The sequence below is a fragment of the Hoplias malabaricus genome, chromosome 16 (assembly GCF_029633855.1).
Source record: "Hoplias malabaricus isolate fHopMal1 chromosome 16, fHopMal1.hap1, whole genome shotgun sequence".
Classification (NCBI taxonomy): Eukaryota; Metazoa; Chordata; class Actinopteri; order Characiformes; family Erythrinidae; genus Hoplias; species Hoplias malabaricus.
The window spans coordinates 12,445,251-12,465,289 of record NC_089815.1 but is presented as its reverse complement, the minus strand read 5'-3'; the positions used below and the strand labels follow the sequence as shown (position 1 = coordinate 12,465,289).

Sequence of the window (20,039 nt, the reverse complement as noted above, 5' to 3'; positions counted from 1 at the left end):
ACATTGGTGAGCTGTTATCTTCAGGCCCTCAGGTGTCACATGAATTATTTGGAATGTGTTGCAGGCATCAAATTCAAAAAAATATTTTTTTCAGACACATAAAATTCCTGCTCATTTTCAATATTTGGAATGTTGTCTTCATACTATTTTAGTCACAGAGTTTAATTTGCACATCATTGCATTCTGTTTATATTTACATTTTGTACAGTATCCCATTACCTATTCATGAATTTGAGTTGTAAATATATTTAAAGTCAAAATGTATTTATATTAACTAAAGTAAATTCTCAACATTTGCATTTCTGTACTTTACTATAAATAATTCATTCCTAGTTTATGAACTTATGTCCCAATATATTTTTACAAGTAATATTTTTTTTTTCTTTTAAATAAATCATTGCCTAAACATAAGTTTTAAGATATGATCATTTTGAGATTGCACACAATAATGTTTTATAAATGAGGCCCTGGAAACTTATGCCATTTTTGACCAGTTGCTAAAAAGAAAACAATAAATAAATGATTAAGTTGTAGTAGAAAACATACCAGTGTTATCTATCATAGTGAGATTAGTTAATATTTTACCTGATTTTTTTTTATTATTACCTCATACTTGCTGATTTTATTGTGATGAACAGGGAATTGAATTTGCTGTAATACAACTCCATTACTTTTTATCTTGCATGGCCCCTATTTATATCAAACCAAAAATATTACTGACAGTGAGAAGTTACCATTAAAAATAAAATTTTCAGTAACATTGCAAGTATGACAATCAAAAATAATTGTTTCTTTTGACTTACTACATATATTGAAGCTCTGTATGAAAAAACAAACACATGCTGTGAAATTAATAAATTGAATTAATTTTCTTGTAGGCTAGTTTTTCATTAGAGGTTACCATAAGAGGCAATAAATAAAATGAATATGTAGCAATATTTCTACAAGATTTGCAATGACCTCCATTGATTGAGAGATTTCTGAATTAGTCAAAATAGCTTTAGCCAGACGTGTCAGACAGTTCTGGCAAGACACAGAACTACATATATTAATATTCTGCAATTAGCAGGCTGAATTTGGAGTGTTACATTGGACTAACATCTTTTGAGTATTCTCCTGACTTGAGAGGGCACTCCATCCAACATTAAAATTATTTAATTTTAAAATTATTTTATTAAAATTTATTATTTTTTTCACAGATTTTGCAAAGATTGGAGATCTTGCAATGTCACTTTGCATGACCCCAGACTAAAAACGTATATTTTAAAACACTGTAGATATTATTGAAACATCAAAACGAGAAAATTATGTAAGACAGTTATTTTAACTACATTACACCAAATGACTTGAGCGCTTCACAAATCTCTGGATTTTATTTGCCAGTCAGGATTGTTGTGTAAAAACCAAATTGCTTGCAAAGATATTTGGAATAAATCTGGCATGAGTGGCACAAAAAATACAAACAAAACAACCAAAAAATACACTGTGTTTATTATTATGAGCTTCTCGCAAAATTCGCCCCAAATGACTCACTGCCAAATACACCAGGTGCTGGTGCATGGTTCATTTTCCACTACCATAGCTCCCCCTGAAATGTAGCTGGTGACATTGCAAAACACCATCACTAAAAGAAACAGCAGGAATTGGAAACCACATCAACAACATGGGTAACATGTTAGTGTTGTCTATGCATCATGTACTTATGCATGTTTTTTTTGTTTTTTGTTTTTTTTGTCGAGGGGGGAAACACAGCTCTGCATGTCATTTCAGACAGATCAGTATAGATTTTTCATTCCTTTTTTTTTACCAGTTTAAGTTGGCCACAACTTCAAGGAACATTTGTAGAACTTCAAAAACCCACAGCTACCTTTTACATGTTACTATTGTGAGTTGGCTACAAGCAAACATAGCTACTGAAGCTTGGAGATTTTACAAATGGCTTTACAAAGTTTACATGTGACATTTTGTTTCGTCCCCATTCTGCTTGTTTGAAACCATGAGCAAGCAGTTACTAAAAAAGGTACCCAGTTCCAAGTACCTGGTATCAAATTTGCAGAATGAAAGCAACATACCAGAGTAATGTAGGTAGGTGCCATAGAGTAGAAAAACACCATACCCCCAAAACACACAAAAGGAGCAAAGTGGGGAGGGAGGACAACTCTTTAGTGTGTGAAGCTTCCCATAACTGACTCATTTAAATTGAGTTGAGATTTCTGCTTGGCTCATTTGTCTGTAGTGTATAAACATGCTGCTCCTACACTATGAAGACATTTATAGACCAGTAACAGTGACACTGAGGTGGGTAAAACTCCAGCAGCACTGCTGTGTCTAATAAACTTGTACCTATGCAACACACAACTGTGTAATGAAAACATTTTCACCCTAATAGTTCCTGACCCGTATTAGTCCTGACCATTGAAAAACAGCACGAATGGGGCTGCTACAGCATGCATAGCAACAGAGGGAATAATACAGTCTTTGTCTAAATACAAAGTGCACATATATGGTAAGTGGAACTTTAAAAATTGGAGAATGATTGTAGAAACATAGTATTTTTAATGTTATGGCTAATCTGTGTATATAATGGCATGATTGGCCATTATTTGGAAACCGAAGGGCCTGCTAAAACCCATCATCTGACTGGTCTTCATCCCAGCTACAAGGTTCTTGTACACTTTTTTCAGGAAATTTCACCTCAAGGTCATATACAAAATCTGGATCATCCTTGTGACGGCGGTTACACTCAAACAGCACATCCATCTGGGCCTTCCTGCGGCTCAGTTCTTCATCGCTGAGCTTGTTCAAATCTTCTTTATGCGGGTCGCTACTCCTTTGTATAGCGAGACTCTCTTCTATGCTTAGCCCCCGCAAATGATCTCGGAGTACTATGTGAAGTCTTTCCAGCTGAGCCAAAGGCACAGATTCTAGGTACTGAGCATGGCGGAAATTGTGCTTCAGTCGTTCTGCAGACCTGTTGCAGTCTGGGAAAGAGTTGAATAAATTTCAGACAATAGTCAGGAAAGATTCATTTGTTTGTTTGTTCATTTTCCTTTATCCTGTTCAGAGTTGGCTCAGAATCACTGGGAACAAGGCATTTCATCACAGGGCATCACACACACCCCCACACCAACTGACACGTCTTAACAGCCAATACACCTAGCATGTGGTTTTGGACTGTGGAAGGAAACAGGAGCACTTGACCCAAGACAGGTTTGAAACTGCAACCCCAGTACCCTGGAGCTGTGTGATACTGACACTATCTGTTGTACCACTGTGGTCCCTCAGGAAAGATTATTTTATGAAATTTCTTGTACAGCTAATACATTTTAATATGACATTTTGTATAGTGCACAATTTCTATTTGCATAACATTTTTACATATGCTAAATTAAGCAAACAAACGGCAACTGTGCATTAAAATAGGCATAAGTGTTCTCTGTAGGTGGACATTTAGTGACAGTCAAAAAAGTCAACTGACTCCAGAATCCAAACATTTGCATACAATGGCTATTTAATTTAAGATGGATTTCACAGCTGCCATCTTTCACAAACATAAGTTAGAGAATTACAGAATCTTTTACACAATTCCAAACATTATTCTGAGTGCTCTGATGACAACTTTCTACTTTATTTACTACCAATATGACATGTGAATCTTTCCAGAAGATATCAAACACCTCAACTCCAAAGGTGCATTCTAATCACCCAAGTAGTTTCCTGTGAATCTCTATGGGCAGTGGCCCAACAAGACCAGGATTGAAAACCGCTGCTTTAAGTCCCTTTGTTTTAAATTTTGTGTTCTTTGGTTCCTTTATTTATTATCATTTTTGAGCTATAAATAGTTCTATGTATTTACAAAGAAACAAAAAGGTGAGTTGCAAGATGGTTTTGTCAGGATCATAGGATGCAGTGGTTAAAGCAGCAGCACCAGTCACAAAAGCAAGGAAGGAAGTGGAACCCACGAGTGGCAGTGCAAGTTTTTGCTTGGAGCAACTTATGATGTCCTTTCAGCTCCACAAATTCTTGGACAGTGGGTAGGTGAAAACACTAGTTGTAGATTATGTACAGGGTTTGGCCCGCTGAAGCATATTCAATCAGCTTGTAAGGTTAGCGGAGGTATACCTAGAGACATAACCAGGTGCTAAGAGTTTTAACATATCTGTTGGACAGCAAACGCTTAGAGGTAAACATATCGTGAGCATGAACATATTCGAGAGTGTGCACAGGCCATAAATATTGGTAGATGGGGTACGAAGCATTCGGAACACTGACAAGAGGAGGTGCCTACCTGATGATGCCTGTGAAGAGCTAGTGATGCAGTGGGTGGTTTGGGTACTTGTGATGTGCTCAGTGAGTAACCGTAGATGCTAAGGCTAGCTGGTTGCTGATCGGATCATAAACGGATTGGAACAATTGAAATTGCATGGCTGCCATTAGTAAGAGTGTGGGGTGGGTCCTATGTGAAGCGCTAATGGATTGGCATAGGATATGTGACATCTTATCTTGTGTATGGTTATAAGTACTTTTAGTATTTTGTATTAATTGCACAGTTTTTGTCTGCAAATGTGTTGTGTTGCACTATGGTCCTGCAGGAATATTATTTTGTTTCAAAATAGCTGAAATAACAATAATTCTTCTTGAATTTGAATCTGCAAGTGTCTGCTGCGCTTTTATAGATAATACTGATTATGGTATAATGTTAAATCTGAATAGGTTTTATTTGCATCTTTCCTGCATGAATCGACAAGTATTCAACTGGTCTTAGAAAGACAAAATTTCTAATTGGCTTGGTGCTACAACACCTTTATAAGGTAAATGCTGAGGATGATTTGCATAGCTGTGGCAATTAAATTACGATCTAGTAGTTTGCTGGCCTAATCCTCAGGTTATGGCAAGTATAATGGTTCAGTGTTTTCAGTATAAGGAAAATATCAAACCTGAGTACTGAGAGAAGTTCCTCACTGGGATAACTCTTTTTCTGGCCTTTCCTCTGTCTTCAGTTTTGTATATGAGGATAATGGAAGGTGGATCAAACTTAATCCCACACTGCACTGCCTTTACAGACATCCTGAATATTTTTTCATTTTCTGTTAAGATACCTGTGAAGAAAGATATTACTGTTCCAGAATTATTTCACAGTTAATAAAATTTATTTTAATACACAAAGCATGACAGAGATTTCTGGCTGTTTCTTTTTTCCATTTCTGTATAATTTCAGCAAGATTGTGTCATTCAGAGCAGTGAATGATGTTTAGATATTGATGTTAAATACATAATTTTATAGAAACCAAGACATGTTGTTTCAAATGGTGGTAAAATGAACTAAAACTAGATTTAAAAAATGTTTAATGCATCTACAAGCTTGCATAAATATATAACATGAAATTGACACGCCTGAGAATATGTTGTTTTATGACAATAATGCGATTTGAGTTTTGAACCAAAGACCATTTTAAAAGTCAGATGGGAAGACAAAAACGTCCCCAATGACAATTTACAGTTTCCTATGACAACAGCTGAAATGACACACTGTGTTTTAAACATTTCACATGAAACCACTAAGAATATGACATCAAAATATTTATCTGACGAAAGACAAGCATACTTTGGAACGTCAGTGTTTATCGTTAACATTAAATAACATTCAATTCTTTCTGACACACAAAGCTGTACATTCTGTTTATTTACGTACCTGAATTTGGTTTGATTTACAAATAGGTTTTTCTTTGCGAGTTCTCAAAATTGATCCGTTTCAGAGAGACGAATTGACGTGAGCCATATTCACTATCATTTTTGCTGTGGTGTTTGATAAAAGTGCACAGCTTTCAGTTTACTCAAACAAGCCGTGTGCAACAGATGTACCCTTGCGAATACCCATAATACACTGCGTTGTTTGGTTAAAACACTTTAAAAAAAGTGATATTGGCTGTGTAAGAAACGACCTAAGTGCTGTCTACTAAGGCAGTACTCTGAGGGAGGAAGGCGCCGAGTCGTGTCTGATGTTTTGAAAGCTTTTATATAAATCTTTTTTTTTTCTCCGATATCGTCAAATATTCCGGCGAGAGAGCGTTAGCGTATCTGTATCCTGGCAACGTTTTGACATATTGCTGCCTTTAAATTCTGTATATGACTCGAATACAAATGTGTCTTTATTTCGAAACATTGCGTTATAAACACAAATTCGTGAGAGAGCAAGGCACTGAGACTGCTGCTTTCTGTTGCAGTCACAGCCCGTGTCCGAACTCGTTTATTACTCTCCTGAATTCAGTTCCCTAATAATAGCGCATTATATAATGAGCAATGTAGGGAATAGGGAACCATTTCGAACACAACTCATGACGCGAGTTGTGATGTTAGGCACCACATGACATTATCGCCCCCTAGCGTTTCGCTGCGGAATCTTGCGCACATACTTACATACTTAAACACTATCATGTGTTTAGCATGCTAGTTTTATATTTTGCACTCGTTTTGTTCAGCTTATGCCCTTGTGATGCTTCACAGGAAGGTAACGACAGTCTGTAACTTCTAAGCAGGAAAAAGAAAGTATATAACCTGAAATATCTTGCGGTGACTGAGTCAGTGTTGCTAATTGCTTGTTAGCTACTATATGATTTCACTGTTTTCTGTTTATTTTAGCTGTGGACATTTGTGGGCTTTCATATACCTGGTTTAACTCAGTAGACATATCAGCGACGGTTAGCAAAAAGGGATTTCACAGGTAAGTGTCATGACGAAGAGTGCTTTTAGAGAAGTCAAGTTTCCAAACTCAAATATTGAAATATATTTATATAAGAAATTACCTACAAAACTTTAGGCAGACAAAACAAATAATGTATATATGTATATATATATATATTCAGTATAAAGTATATAAGGTTACCCTTTTATATGTCTTTTAGAGAACTTTTGTATAAAGTTCGGCATGTTCCCACACCTCATTTTCTAAAAGCACTGCTCATTCAGCGAATGCCCAAGGGAGTTTACATGGACCAATATGAGCTTGCATCTATGAGAGAAGATACAGGATTACAGGTGAATTAATAGCATAATTTTTCACACAGGTGTCTCTAATTATATGTCTTTCATAGACATATAGGAAATGTCTGAAGTTTTTTCGCAGATCAGCCAGGTTTGGGGTAATGGGAATTTTTGGTTAACAGTTTATTTATTAAATTACATTTAGAATTGTATTTTGAAATAATCAAACGTATGTGTGATTCTGTTAATATAATAATTGTATCCATATACAGAATTGCAAATATTAAAATGCAGTAAATGTCTCAAAACCTGAAATGATGAAAATTGTTCATTAAAAGTAAACCAGCATACATAATGACAATATATGTATGTGACAGGTATTTCTGGATTCATCTGTTCATCTTGAAGACCCATCCTATATGTCCACTTGTTTTACTGCCTTGATCTACCTCAGCCCGGCAAATGGGCATCCAGGTCTTCTAGAAGCAGTTGTTCCTTTCCATGGCCGTTATCACAGGCCATCAGATTCAGGTGGATGGGAAATTGTGACCATCAAGCAACCTAAGCTGCTGCTTTTTCCAGAAAGCTGTGAGTTTTTAAGACAAGAATGTGAGATTCTTGTTTTTTTTTCTACATTTCTGAATAGGGCAGCACGATGGTGCAGCAGATAGTTTTGCAGTCGCACAGCTCCAGGGACCTGGAGGTTGTGTGTTAGAGTCCCGCTCCGGGTGACTGTCTGTGAGGAGTGTGGTGTATTCCCCCTCTGTCTGCGTGGGTTTTCTCCCACACACACGTTGGTAGGTGGATTGGTGATTCGAAAGTGTCCGTAGGTGTGTGTGTTGCCCTGTGAAGGACTAGCGCCCCCTACAGTGTGTATTCCTGCCTTGTGCCCAATGATTCCAGGTAGGCTCTGGACCCACCGCGACCCTGAACTGAATAAGCGGTTATAGTTAATGAATGAATGAATGAATAACTTTACATTTAAGGTGTTCTCATGTCCATGTGGGTTTCCTCCAACGGTCCAAAAACATACGTTGGTATGTGGATTTGTGACTCGTGTCCCTAGGTGTGAGGGCATGTGTGAGTGTGTCGGCCTGTGAAGGACTGGCACCCCTCCAGGGTAGGGGTGGGCGATATAGGAAAAAAGAATTATTATTATTATTATTATTTTAAGGATCACAATCTTGATTTTATCTCTTTTTCATGCTGGTTTTTACGCTGTTAAAACTGAAGGTATTTTTTTTTTCCATTTTCTGCCTGAAATTACATACCCAACTCTTGAGGCAGTGAATAAACTAGAGGCAATTTATGAAGTAATATTACTGAAAAACGTTCAGAACTTTTAAAGATATTGAAATGAATCTTAAGTGGTCAAAATATGATCAAAATAACAAAGGAAAATTATAAATTTTACTGCAGAAAACGTTTTTTTATTCATTCATTCACTGTCTGTAACAGCTTGTCCAGTTCAGGGTCCGGAGCCTACCAGGAAGGCAGGAACACACTGTGGAGGGGGTGTCAGTCCTTCAAAGGGTGACAGACGTACACATTACTGACAATGAATGAATATACAGTGTGGGCCATTTATATGGATACATCTTAATAAAATGGGAATGGTTGGTGATATTAACTTCCTGTTTGTGGCACATTAGTATATGGGAGGGGGGAAACTTTTCAAGATGGGTGGTGACCATGGTGGCCATTTTGAATTCAGCCATTTTGGATCCAACTTTTGTTTTTTCAATGGGAAGAGGGACATGTGACATCAAACTTGTTGGGAATTTCACAAGAAAACAATGGTGTACTTTGGTTTTAACGTAACTTTATTCTTTCATGAGTTATTTAAAAGTTTTGTATTTACAAGTTAAAAGTACTGCCCATTGTGTTGGCTTGTCAATGCAACCCTCTTCTCCCACTCTTCACACACTGATAACAACACCGCAGGAGAAATGCTAGCACAGGCTTCCAGTATCTGTAGTTTCAGGTGCTGCACATCTCGTATCTTCACAGCATAGACAGTTGCCTTCAGATGACCCACGACGACCAATCCACTTTCCAGGAAACTGTTCCATCTAGGTGTTGTCCTCCAGTGTGTGAAGAGTGGGAGAAGCCCATTGTGTTGACAATCTAACACAATAGGCAGCACTTAACACATTTTACAAGTGGTCAGAAACTTGTAAATAACTGATGAAAGAATAAAGTTACATTAAAATCAAGCACACGGTTGTTTTTCTTGTGAAATTCCCAATGAGTTTGATGTGTCACATGACCCTCTTCCCATTGGAAAAAACATTTAGATCCAAAATGGCCACCATCGTCACCACCCAGCTTGAAAAGTTTCTCCCCTCCCATATATTAATGCGCCACATCTGCTGTTCAATAAAAATCTCTGCATGTGCACTCATTGAAATATGTCTTTCTTGAAGCAGGTGAAAAATTAACCCCAAGTGAACCTCACCATATTGTCAAGGCCCCATGCACAGTACATAACCAGAGTTTGTGTTCTTGGCTGGAGATCAAAGGGTTGCAGGTAAGTGAAAACTAATTTATATTTAATAGGAAACTAGTATAATTCTAAATAACATTTCAGATCAGTATAAGGCAGGGGTATTTCAAACTTTTAGTTATGGAAGTCCCTGTTGGCAGTTTTTGAGAATGTGGCCTGAATTGGCATGCTGAAAAGCTCTGCACACTATTTTGCTGCTCTCTCTAGTCAATGTAAGTACCTCCCCAAAGCTAGCACCTCATGATAAGAAACGAATAAAAAGTTTCCTTTCACATAGCGCTGGGATTATATATAAGATGTACTAAAGTATTAAAGCTTTTGTGTGTAATATAATTGTAGTTAAATATGTAAACATTCTCCAGCTGTTTTGTTATTTTATGGTTTATTATTAAAAAAACCCTAAAAATTAAGTATTAATACACTAAGTGCACAATCACTAACATCAAAATCACCATCCTTAAATCATCTAAACCAAAACTCAAACATATTTTTGGATATAGTATTATCCCAAGAATAGAACAAATCCATACACATGCTTTTGTAGTGCATTTTCCTTAATGGAACTCATAATGAATGCAGTGATGAATAAATTCCTCTTGCCATTTTAAAACTACTTAATACTTAGGTATTTTAATAAATAAATTGACAATTGTCACTTTTAATACTACCGAAGTTACCAGAAAAGGACAAAAGATTGGAACTGTTTGAATTTTTAATTAAAATAATGTACACCAAATCAATAACTTAGCATTTTTGTGTGTGGTGATTTTTAAATATTCAAACATGATTGAAATGCCAGTTTATAGATTGTCTGTTTTCAGGTAATACAGAATGTATTTTTTTTTTTTAAGTTGTGTAACTTCCTAACATGTTTTTTTAAATTTCCCATTAGAATTAAATGCTGTTTTATTTTTTAGGATCCATACTTGGTAACTCTACAGATTCCAGTGGGCAATTTCTCTCTTACTCTCCTGGTTTGTGCAGGAACGATGCTGACATCCCTGCTTTGTTGTGCTCTTCTCTTTAGAATTATATGGACTCATGGAATCACCAGAAATTCTGGCAGGCAACCAAAAAATGTGAGATTCTCATAGCTTGATTTCCAGAGAGCAACTGAGTATTTAGGGAGAACTGAGGTTTACAGGGTTCTTCATATTTCACTGAAAATTTGCCCATCTTACTCTAAATTTAATCAGCCAAGACATATTTTGTGTCTGAAATTTGTTCCTTTAGCTTTAAAAATCAAATGTAGCCAACAAGCAATAAAAGTTTGTTTCTCAAAATATCCCATGCTAAACAACTGAGGGTGGTATGAGGGCATGTGCTTACAGCCCAACATCATGCAGGGTGACTGGCATTTGCCAGAGAACACAGACTGGCAGATTCGCCACTGTCACCCTTCTTTTTGTTTTCTTCACGGATGAGTCACACTGAGCACATGTAACAGAGTCTGGGGACACTGTAGAGAACGTTCTGCTGCCTGAAACATCCAGCATGACTGGTTTGGCAGTGGGTCAGTATTGGTGTGGGGAGGCATTTCTTTGGAGAGCCACACAGCCCTCCATGTGCTAGCCAGAGGTACCCTGACTGCCATTAGGTACTGGGATGAGATCCTCAGACCCATTGTGAGGCCTCATGTGGCTGAAGCTTGTCAGCAGTTCCTGCACGATGAAGGCATTGATGCTATGGACTGGCCTGTCTGTTCCCCAGACCTGAATCAAATCGAGCACATCTGGGACATAATGTCTCGTTCCATCCCCCAACACCACGTTGCACCACAGATTGTCCAGGACTTGACTGATGCTTTAATCCAGGTCTGGAAGGAGATCCCTCAGGAGAACATCTGCCACCTCATCAGGAGCATGCCCATGTGTTCTAGGGAGGTCATAGACACGCGTAGGCCACACACACTACTGAGCCTCATTTTAACTTGTCTTGAGGAATTTCCACTGAAGTTGGATCAGACTGTAATTTGATTTTCTACTTTTATTTTGAGTTTGATTCCAAATCCAGATATCCGTGGGATAATGATTTTGATTTACATTGATCCTTTTTATGCTATGTAATTAATAAAGATTGTCAAATGGAATATTTCATTCATTGAGATCTAGGATGTTATTTTAGAGTTCCCTTTATTTATTTATTTTTGAGCAGTGTATATAGTTGTAAGGAAACGTATAGATTGTAAACTTCTTTAAAGTAACCACTAAAAGAGTACAAATGAAACCCTTATCAGTAGCTCTGAACTTTTCAAATACATTGAGATACTGTGCAGTCACTGCAGCGCTGGGAATGACTGACAACCCAAATCATAGCTACTCTGTGGTGGCCTTGTGGGATTCCAGACCATGGAAGAACAGGGTGAAAGGGGACAAAGTATGCAGAACAACAGGTGGATTTCAGTTTGTAATTTAAGTAGGGTCAAAAGAGTTGATAGAATGTACAGTGTTATGGTTGATCTGTCTCTCTAGATCATGTACCTCTCATTGCTTTGACAAGCAAGTCAGCAATTAACATGGTACAGTTAAGACATCTCTGGGTTGTTAGGAATGCTTAGGAGTGAAACAATTGGGCTAGTGTGTAGTATTTGGGAGAAAAACATTGTGGTGTATTAAATCAAATGACTCCAAATATTTCTGTTCGATGTCACCATTTTAAACAGTCAAAAATGATTTACAAATACTTACTGTTAACAATTATGAGATGTCCTTGGCACATAAAAATAAAGTGTTGGAAACACCTGTACTCAATCCGTTCTCAAAATGAAGTCCAACTTTCACACTCAAAAAGGTGAAAATGTTCTGTTTAGTCTCAGCTTTTCTAAGTTAACTAAGTCTCAGTTTTTCTTGTGATGATAGGGCATTTTCCTGCGATCTTTAATGGCATTGCGCTTCCGTTTCTTGCTCAAGAAGTTCTCGAGAGTCCCACTCTTTTTCAGTGCGTTGTACTTCTCTGCCAATTCTAGTTTCTTCTTATCCGCTAGAAAAAACAAATATAGTAATATTATAACTCAAGCTCAGTAATAGAATTTAAAATAAATAAAAGGTGGGTGCGTATGTATATACAATTAGTCCTTTCTGAATTATGTTTTTCAAAATTGTTGTGCCACACTGGAACAAGAAACTAATCTTAAAAAAATGGATATATATATATATATATATATATATATATATATATATAAAATCTCCACAAGTAAACACTAAAAGCAGCTTTGAAATTATCATTGCATTTATAGAAAATAAATATTTATTTAAAACCTATAGTTGCAAATGAGAAAGTAGCACCATAATCCTAATAACTGTACTGTTGTGTAAATCAAACGCTTCTGCAAATAATTTTACACTACTTTGGAGGAAGTTTTAGCCCACTGTTAGATGATTTGTTTTAATCTGGATACACTTCAGGATTTTAAGCATGAACTGGCAATTTAACCTCTTGCCACAGCATATCAATGAGATTTAATCAGGATTCTGAATGGATTAAAAGAAATAAAAATTAAGCTTTTGCAGTGGGAGTTGTGGACAGATTTTCATTAAATAAATTAAATAATCATTCAAACATTTAACAGCATTTTGTATTTACTTATGTTGGTATAATATTACAATTAATTTGATGATCTGAAACATTAAAAAGTGTGACATATATGCAAAAATGGAAAAGAACTGGCTGGGGTGCAAATAGCTTTTCAGAGCACTGTACTTAAACAAAAAAGTTGGTTGTCAAAATAAAGAGAGACTTACACTTCTTCAGGTAGAAAGGTCTGTGTCCCTGGCCTACAAGCTCTTTCTGTTTCTTCTTAAACTCAAGTTCTTTCTCCCTCTGTTGTTCTAGTCTTCGCCGGGCACGTTCTTGGTTCTCCTGTAAAAGACACACATCGATTTAACAAAACACTTTCAGTAACATGCAATTAGCTGCAAAAAGACATTTTAACACGTCACACATACTTACCATTCTCTTAAGCAAAAACTTTAATTGTTCTTTTTTGCCTTCTGATTTTACATTCTTCAACTTTTTCTTCACTATCTGAAATAGATTAATAGGTATTAAAGAACTTGTGCAACATGGAAGCAAGACAAATAAACAGTGAAGATTTTAAGTATACCCATGCTTCTTGTTTCCTGATATCATCAATGAATTTGTAAGTCTGCTTAAATGTTTCTGGCCTGAATTCACCAGATAAGTCATCAAAACGAGGATCCCTAAAAGTCTGAAAAACACACACGTCAAAGCATCTTAAAATAATCTCACATAATTAACAATCATACTCATTACTGCAAACACATTTAAAGACTTACAGTTTTCTTCACAGATACTACTTTTCTGAGAAAAGGAACATGCTTTTTAGCAGAAATCTCTTCAGGTCTGTGAAAACATAAAACATTTTTTTACAATGTCTTTTGGATTGTGGTTGGGTGACATTGCTATGTGCCAATAAGAACCAACAAGGTGTTTTCCATATCTTACTTTAGTTTCAGAGAAACTTTAGTTTCTCTCTTTATATATATATATATATATATATATATATATATATATATATATATATATATATATATATAAAAGAGAGTGTTGTTTTTTAACAACATTGTGTGGTTTAGTGAAAAGCTTTTACCTGTGCTTATTCACTCGTTTCACAGTTCCTGTAGTCTGCTTGCGCTTCGATGTCCCATGCACAATCTTATTAAATGCTTTGGTGCCCACGTTGTTTTGTAGACTCATAATCTCTTCGAAAGACATTGATGATAGTCCTATAATAATAATAATAATAATAATCATCATCTTTACAGTCCATTTCATAGTGAAGATTAAAAAAAAAATTTAAAAAGGATTTTAGCTGTGCTTTGAAGATGGAAATATAGGTGGAAGAGCAACCTATAATTTTCCCAAATTGAAGGGAAAGTGTCCCAGAGGGAAACTAATAATTATACCACAGTTAGTTCAGACTCTGCATCATGACTGGCATACTGTCAGATTCTGTTCAAGTATTACTCTGCCACATACATAACCTGACAACAACGCCATCACTTATAGGACAGCAGGGGGTTCTTGAATTTCTAAAGCATAAACCATGACAACATCTTTGGACGTGTTGAACTCAAGCTCAAGAATGAGCCCCAAGACTAAACAGTTACTGCACTGCTGACCCGCTATCAACTTTCTTATCTGAAAACAGAAAAGGAATTTTGCAAGAAAATAAAAACAGGAAAATGCTCTGAAGCTGTTTTCTGAAGCTGTCTGTCAGCGCGACTTGTGGCAAGTTCACTATGATCTGAACCCACTGTAAACACTGGATAAACCACGTCACTCTCCTAATAATGTTATTTGTTCATCTATGGCTCTGGTGCCATCTTAGAAGTGCCTTAGTTCCCATCAAAAGTTCTTAGGGTGCTTCACTCGACAGCATCACAAATCCTTAACAGAACCAGTTCAAGAACCAGAGTTCACCTGGTCGAGAAGAGCTATGATACAATGAAACTATTTTATGTTGTGGAATGTTGTTAAATAACGTTCTGTCCAATTTATCTTAAAATTAATTGTTTAATTAATTAAATGTTATAGAACTCCTTCTCACGTTATTGTTTAAATATATATTTTGTGCATTTGTCTACATGAACAATACTAGAAACACTGTAAAATATGTTTATTACTAATATTTTACAGCAAATATTCTACATCTTTAAGGTTTTGACAAAATATCTACATTACCTTTTTGTAGGTCACTGCTTGTGTCAAACTTTGCACATATGCTGTTTTCCTCTTGTGGTTTTGAATCACTGTCATTATCACAGGCATCATCACCATCAGACCCAGACACATCACTACTGCTCTCTGGGTACAGTTCAGCATTTACATTATCTTCCTCCTCAGTTTTCTCATCTTCCTCAACATTTTCACATCCCAATTCACGTTTGTGTTTTTTTGGTGCTTGCACAGAGTTCTTTTTACTGAACAACACAAAGTTTCTCTCCATCTCCAATGCATCTTCTTCACCATTGATACTGTTATCATCCACTTTGGATAGTCTTTTTGTTAATGCATGTGATTTTTTTGACTTCTTATTTGTTTGGTTTTGCACTGCATCATCACAAAGCATTTTTTGTTTTTTCTTGGAAGCCATCATGCATGGGAGCTGAAAAAGATACAAATATTGTTTGTTTTAGCAAGACATAACTCAATGCAATTCAGACTACAACATATCCATGAACCATTGCTTGGATGCATCATGCCAAATGGCACGTTCAGATTACAAGTTATGTTCACAAAACATCCTCTACGAAGAACATAAATGCATGATTATACAATGTGATATTAAACTTTGTACCCTAAGCTCTAAAAGGCCATGGGTTTGCATATTACTTCACAGCGATTTATTTTGATAACAAATTAAATCATTCAATTGATACAATGTGTTTTTTAAATGAAGCTAATGGATTGATTCTTTCGTTATCATTATGAATTATTAATAATAATTTTGCATTAACTGCTGCACATCTGTGCAAATTGCAATATCTATTGAGATTAGGGAACTACAGATAGCAAATTCACCCTCTTTGGATAAGCTGCAATGTCATGTGACATGACATGATACTGCAGGGTCCCATTTTTTTAACGTTACTGCCACAAATCAGAATCATTATTTTATTTCACCATGTAGCACATACAAGGAATTTGTCTTGGTGAGTGCACATGTATAACATGTAACATACAAACAAGCCAGACAGACAGAGACTACTAAAAAATAAACTAAGTGAGTCCAGAATATAGTATAAAGTGGACAAAAAGTGTCATGTGCAAGGGGCTAAAGTGGATGAATGATATTAATGTATATGCAGATTACAATATATTGTATATAAGCCAGTCTCTGCACACATACTATAAATGTGCTATAAAAACTATTATGCACAGGATATCACAGGATTATAAAACAGCAATAAAGTTTTTAAATACTTTATAGTTATGTAATAGGAATATTATACAGAGCAGATATAACAAGTAAGGTGTAGGTTCTCAGATGCAGGTTCAAGTTTAAAATGTGAGCTGTCCACTGCTGAGTACTACACCTCTGGGGAAGAAACGGTTGGTGTGTCTGGTTGTCCTGGTTTTGATGGCCCCAAGTCTTCTGCCTGAGGGAAATGACTGGCAGAGGTGATGGCCAGGATTAAAGGGGTTAGCTGTAATTTGCCACTGCACTTCATCCCTCTGACTTCGTAGATGTCCTGAAGGGTTGGCAGATTACAACCAATGATCCTCTCTGCTGTCCTGATTTATTCACTGGAGTTTGGCTCGTTCCTGTGAGGTGAAGGAACCAAACAAGATGGTAATGTATGATGTGAGGATGGACTAGATTATTACGGAGTAAAACTTTCATCTGAGTCTGTGACAGATTGAATTTCAGATGTCTGAGGAAGAACATTCTTTGGTGTGCTTTCCTGGCTATGGAGATGATGTTCTTCTCCCACTTCAGGTCCCTGGATATGGTTGTGCCTGGGAATTGAGTGACTCCACAGTGGAAACCACAAATCCGTTGATGTTGAAGTGGGTGTGTGGGGGGTTGTGTCAGAAGTCCACTACCATCTCCACAGTTTTCTGGGCATTTAGCAGCAGGTGACTGGTGACCAGCTGCTCAAATTCCTTCACGTAGGCCGACTTGTCACTGTTGTTTATGAGACCCACTATAGTGGTGTCATCAGCAATCTTCAGGATCCTCTTTGAAACACAGTCATTTGTTTAGAGACTGAAGAGAGGACACAACCATAGGTCCACCAGTACTGAGGGTCCAGGGATGACATGTTTTTTTTCCTAGCCACACCTGCTGTCTCCTGTTTGTCAGGAAGTCTATGATCCATTGGCACATGGGATCAGGCACATACAGCTGGAGACAGTTCAATCTGCATTAGTTCTGGCTGTATGGTGTTAAAAGCCAAGCTGAACTCCACAAACAGAATTCTAGCATGCATATAAGGACTGTTATGATGCTGTAGAGTGAAATGCTCTCTACAGACCTACAGAGGTGACTACTGGTCTGTAGTCATGTAATCTATTTATGTTGGAATTTTTGGGCACTGGAATAATGGTAGATGTTTTAAAGTATGTGGGAACCAAGCAGAGTTCCAGTGATTTGTTAAAGATGTTGTTAAAAACTGGTGCAAGTTGATCACAGCAGTGTTTTAGTATGGATGTCGAAACTGAATCAGGTCCCAGAGCTTTTCTCATGTTCTGTATGCAATACAGGGTGCAATTAGGAATATTAAGTGATGGCTAGAAATCACCAACAAAAAGTTCCCATAATTTGTCAGAAAAATTCATATGAATAGATCTTGTTATAGTCTTGCTTGTTGGGTTTTATGTTTTGTTCCCTTAATATTATATTAATTTTTGCTCGATAACGATGATAAGCTTTGGGTAATAGAGCTCAATAAACAAGACTATAAAGGGTTTAAATCAAGTGCTTGTGTTTATTTAGGAGAATTTTTTATTATTATATATATATATATATGTACACACACACACACACACATATATATATATATATATATATAAATATGTTATAGTCTCCTGTTCACTCTGTGTTTTTGGGTGTATTTTGCCAGGTATGGTGACACCCTGTCAGAACACAAGCACCGAAACTTTCTCTCACATGTCCTATTTTAACTGTCCTCGCAAAAGGTGGGTTTTTCTTCACTTAAAGTGTATTTTCCTTCTGGGAAATGTTTTCCCATTTACGAGAGCACTGTTCGTTGCCTGACATGGTTTTTCCTCAAACTAAATTATTTTCTCTGCTCGCAAATTTTGAATTGGATACAATGCCATAGATCAGGCTGCTTCTCTTAAATAAACATGGCCAACAAATAAACACTCCCAAGGGCAGAACTGTTCAACTCATCTTGCACCCAGTGATTTTAGGTAGCCTCCGGATCCACTGCGACCCTGAACTAGATAAGCGTTTACACGGAATGAATGAAAGTGCAAAACTGAAAACGTTCTAGCTTTCCCACTGTTACAATCACTGTTCTAAACCTACTAATTGGTTATATGCAATATGTTTACAGTTCAGCACTTGGGAGTGTTTATTAATTTATTTGTTATCTTCTTAATCTATCATTTTACTTATTTTTTTCCTTGTGAATCTGAGTAATGTGCATACTATGTATACACACAGATATATATATATATATATATATATATATATATATATATATATATATATATATATATATATCGATCGAGATTGATCAATTTAGAAAAACTTATTGTGTTAACATTTTTGGCCATATCGCCCAGCTCTATACAAAACCATTTTATGGCTTCTGTAGTTTGCTGTACCAATGTACTTATTTTCACACAGACAATTAACAAAACAAGCAATCTGGCCAGTTATTCTAACATTTCCAAGCCACAAAGTCTAGACAAACAAGGCATTTTCAATTTTATTTTAATTGATGCAATTATTCGTATTTATATGACACAGTAAAACATACACCACTATTACAATAGATTAATAAAATTAACAAAAATACAATAATCTGAAATAACAAAAAAGAAATGAGAGAAATTTATAATCAAACAGTGGGTTGATCCAATTATTTTCCAAAGCTCCATACCTGTGCGAAGTACTGCTGTTCTTATAATTTAGAGAATACTATTATTGTGCTCCATTTCTATTTTAAAAACCGACATTCGAGGAACTGAATTCGAAAATTTGATTTTCGAACCAAAAAACAAAACCGACCAACAAACATAACTTGATGTTGTTGGTTATGTTAGCACATATCTGAAATCATTGACGTCATTTTGCATTAATACATAATTGGATCACTGAAAGATATTTATGCATGTGCAAAGTGTTTATTACAAAACAATTATTTCAGTTACCGACAATTTCACTTTGCTTCCAGTTACGAAACTTTAAACTTACCCTTAGTCGGCACAACACTCTTTAGGTTCTTCTCAAACAGAGACCGGTGCTTAGCAGAGGCCTGAACGGTTCGCACAACGAAAACGTCCAGGTCCACAGGATAACAATAATAGCTATAATTTCTCACAGATGTCGAAACAATGGAAGTAACGTGTACTTACGTTAACTGGATTAAGCGGTTACAGAACAAGACTGGATGAATTCACATCTAGTAAACACGTCTCATTAAAACGTGCACGTGCAACCACTGTATCCCACAGCGGCAAAGAATACGGAAGCCCGAAAAGACCAGATCGCGTAGAAAATTCTTCAAATATGTATTTGACTCTACAGAACTACACACATAAATAAATATGGAACACCATTTTAACAGGCATGTGTACAGATGTAACTTCTACATATGAACGAGGCCAAATACCTCTTGTATAAAAAGTGCTTTCTACAAAATACATTTCTGAAAAAGTTGGATACGGTGCAAAATGTAAAAAAATGCAATGATGTGCAAATCGGTATACCGTAATGAAATACATATTATACGAACGCGACATAATACGACAATAAATTTGTAAATGTTGAAACAGTTAAAATTAAACATTTGCCCATTTTGTATTTAATGTCAGCAGCACGCTCCTCACTACA

At 36.3% G+C, this 20,039-nt stretch overlaps 3 protein-coding genes across 7 annotated transcripts; 1 reads left to right on the top strand and 2 right to left on the bottom strand.

Moving 5' to 3' along the window:
• Nucleotides 1-64: 64 nt before the first annotated feature.
• Nucleotides 65-5,862, bottom strand: cep19 (centrosomal protein 19). Its single transcript, XM_066647490.1, has 3 exons — nt 5,693-5,862; nt 4,938-5,099; nt 65-2,981 (listed from the first exon to the last, which is right to left on the bottom strand). The coding sequence occupies exons 2-3, from the start codon at nt 5,065-5,067 to the stop codon at nt 2,623-2,625; spliced, it is 489 nt and encodes a 162-aa protein (XP_066503587.1). The 5' UTR covers nt 5,068-5,099; nt 5,693-5,862; the 3' UTR covers nt 65-2,622.
• A 125-nt stretch (nt 5,863-5,987) lies between these two features.
• pigx (phosphatidylinositol glycan anchor biosynthesis, class X) lies at nt 5,988-11,351 on the top strand. 2 transcript variants are annotated; one of them, XM_066647488.1, is made up of 6 exons: nt 5,988-6,508; nt 6,640-6,721; nt 6,903-7,035; nt 7,359-7,569; nt 9,411-9,511; nt 10,405-11,351. In XM_066647488.1, the coding sequence occupies exons 1-6, from the start codon at nt 6,445-6,447 to the stop codon at nt 10,579-10,581; spliced, it is 768 nt and encodes a 255-aa protein (XP_066503585.1). In that variant the 5' UTR covers nt 5,988-6,444; the 3' UTR covers nt 10,582-11,351. The 2 variants fall into 2 exon arrangements, with proteins under 2 accessions (XP_066503585.1, XP_066503584.1); XM_066647487.1 differs by having other exon boundaries at nt 9,408-9,511.
• A 287-nt stretch (nt 11,352-11,638) lies between these two features.
• On the bottom strand, nt 11,639-20,024 carry rrp36 (ribosomal RNA processing 36). Of its 4 annotated transcripts, none has more exons than XM_066647481.1 (9): nt 19,401-20,024; nt 16,546-16,774; nt 15,191-15,614; nt 14,097-14,232; nt 13,783-13,849; nt 13,590-13,694; nt 13,436-13,510; nt 13,228-13,345; nt 11,639-12,466 (listed from the first exon to the last, which is right to left on the bottom strand). In XM_066647481.1, exons 2-9 carry the CDS (start codon nt 16,678-16,680, stop codon nt 12,324-12,326), a joined length of 1,203 nt encoding a protein of 400 aa, XP_066503578.1. In that variant the 5' UTR covers nt 16,681-16,774; nt 19,401-20,024; the 3' UTR covers nt 11,639-12,323. The 4 variants fall into 4 exon arrangements, with proteins under 4 accessions (XP_066503578.1, XP_066503579.1, XP_066503581.1 ...); XM_066647482.1 differs by having other exon boundaries at nt 19,562-20,024; XM_066647484.1 differs by lacking the exon at nt 16,546-16,774 and having other exon boundaries at nt 19,562-20,020.
• Between the last annotated feature and the right edge of the window lie 15 nt (nt 20,025-20,039).

What these genes read in the sequence shown, in the direction of transcription:
- cep19 (XM_066647490.1), bottom strand. Translation starts at nt 5,067, where the DNA reads ATGTCTGTAAAGGCAGTGCAGTGTGGGATTAAGTTTGATCCACCTTCC. An exon ending in GAACTTCTCTCAGTACTCAG is followed by an intron (nt 2,982 to 4,937) that starts GTTTGATATTTT and finishes ACTCTTTCCCAG; the next exon opens with ACTGCAACAGGTCTGCAGAA.
- pigx (XM_066647487.1), top strand. Translation starts at nt 6,445, where the DNA reads ATGCTAGTTTTATATTTTGCACTCGTTTTGTTCAGCTTATGCCCTTGT. An exon ending in TTGTGATGCTTCACAGGAAG is followed by an intron (nt 6,509 to 6,639) that starts GTAACGACAGTC and finishes TGTTTATTTTAG; the next exon opens with CTGTGGACATTTGTGGGCTT. An exon ending in TGGAGATCAAAGGGTTGCAG is followed by an intron (nt 9,512 to 10,404) that starts GTAAGTGAAAAC and finishes TTTATTTTTTAG; the next exon opens with GATCCATACTTGGTAACTCT.
- rrp36 (XM_066647481.1), bottom strand. Translation starts at nt 16,680, where the DNA reads ATGAAGTGCAGTGGCAAATTACAGCTAACCCCTTTAATCCTGGCCATC. An exon ending in AAACGAGTGAATAAGCACAG is followed by an intron (nt 13,850 to 14,096) that starts GTAAAAGCTTTT and finishes ATGTTTTCACAG; the next exon opens with ACCTGAAGAGATTTCTGCTA. An exon ending in TAGTATCTGTGAAGAAAACT is followed by an intron (nt 13,695 to 13,782) that starts GTAAGTCTTTAA and finishes TGTGTTTTTCAG; the next exon opens with ACTTTTAGGGATCCTCGTTT.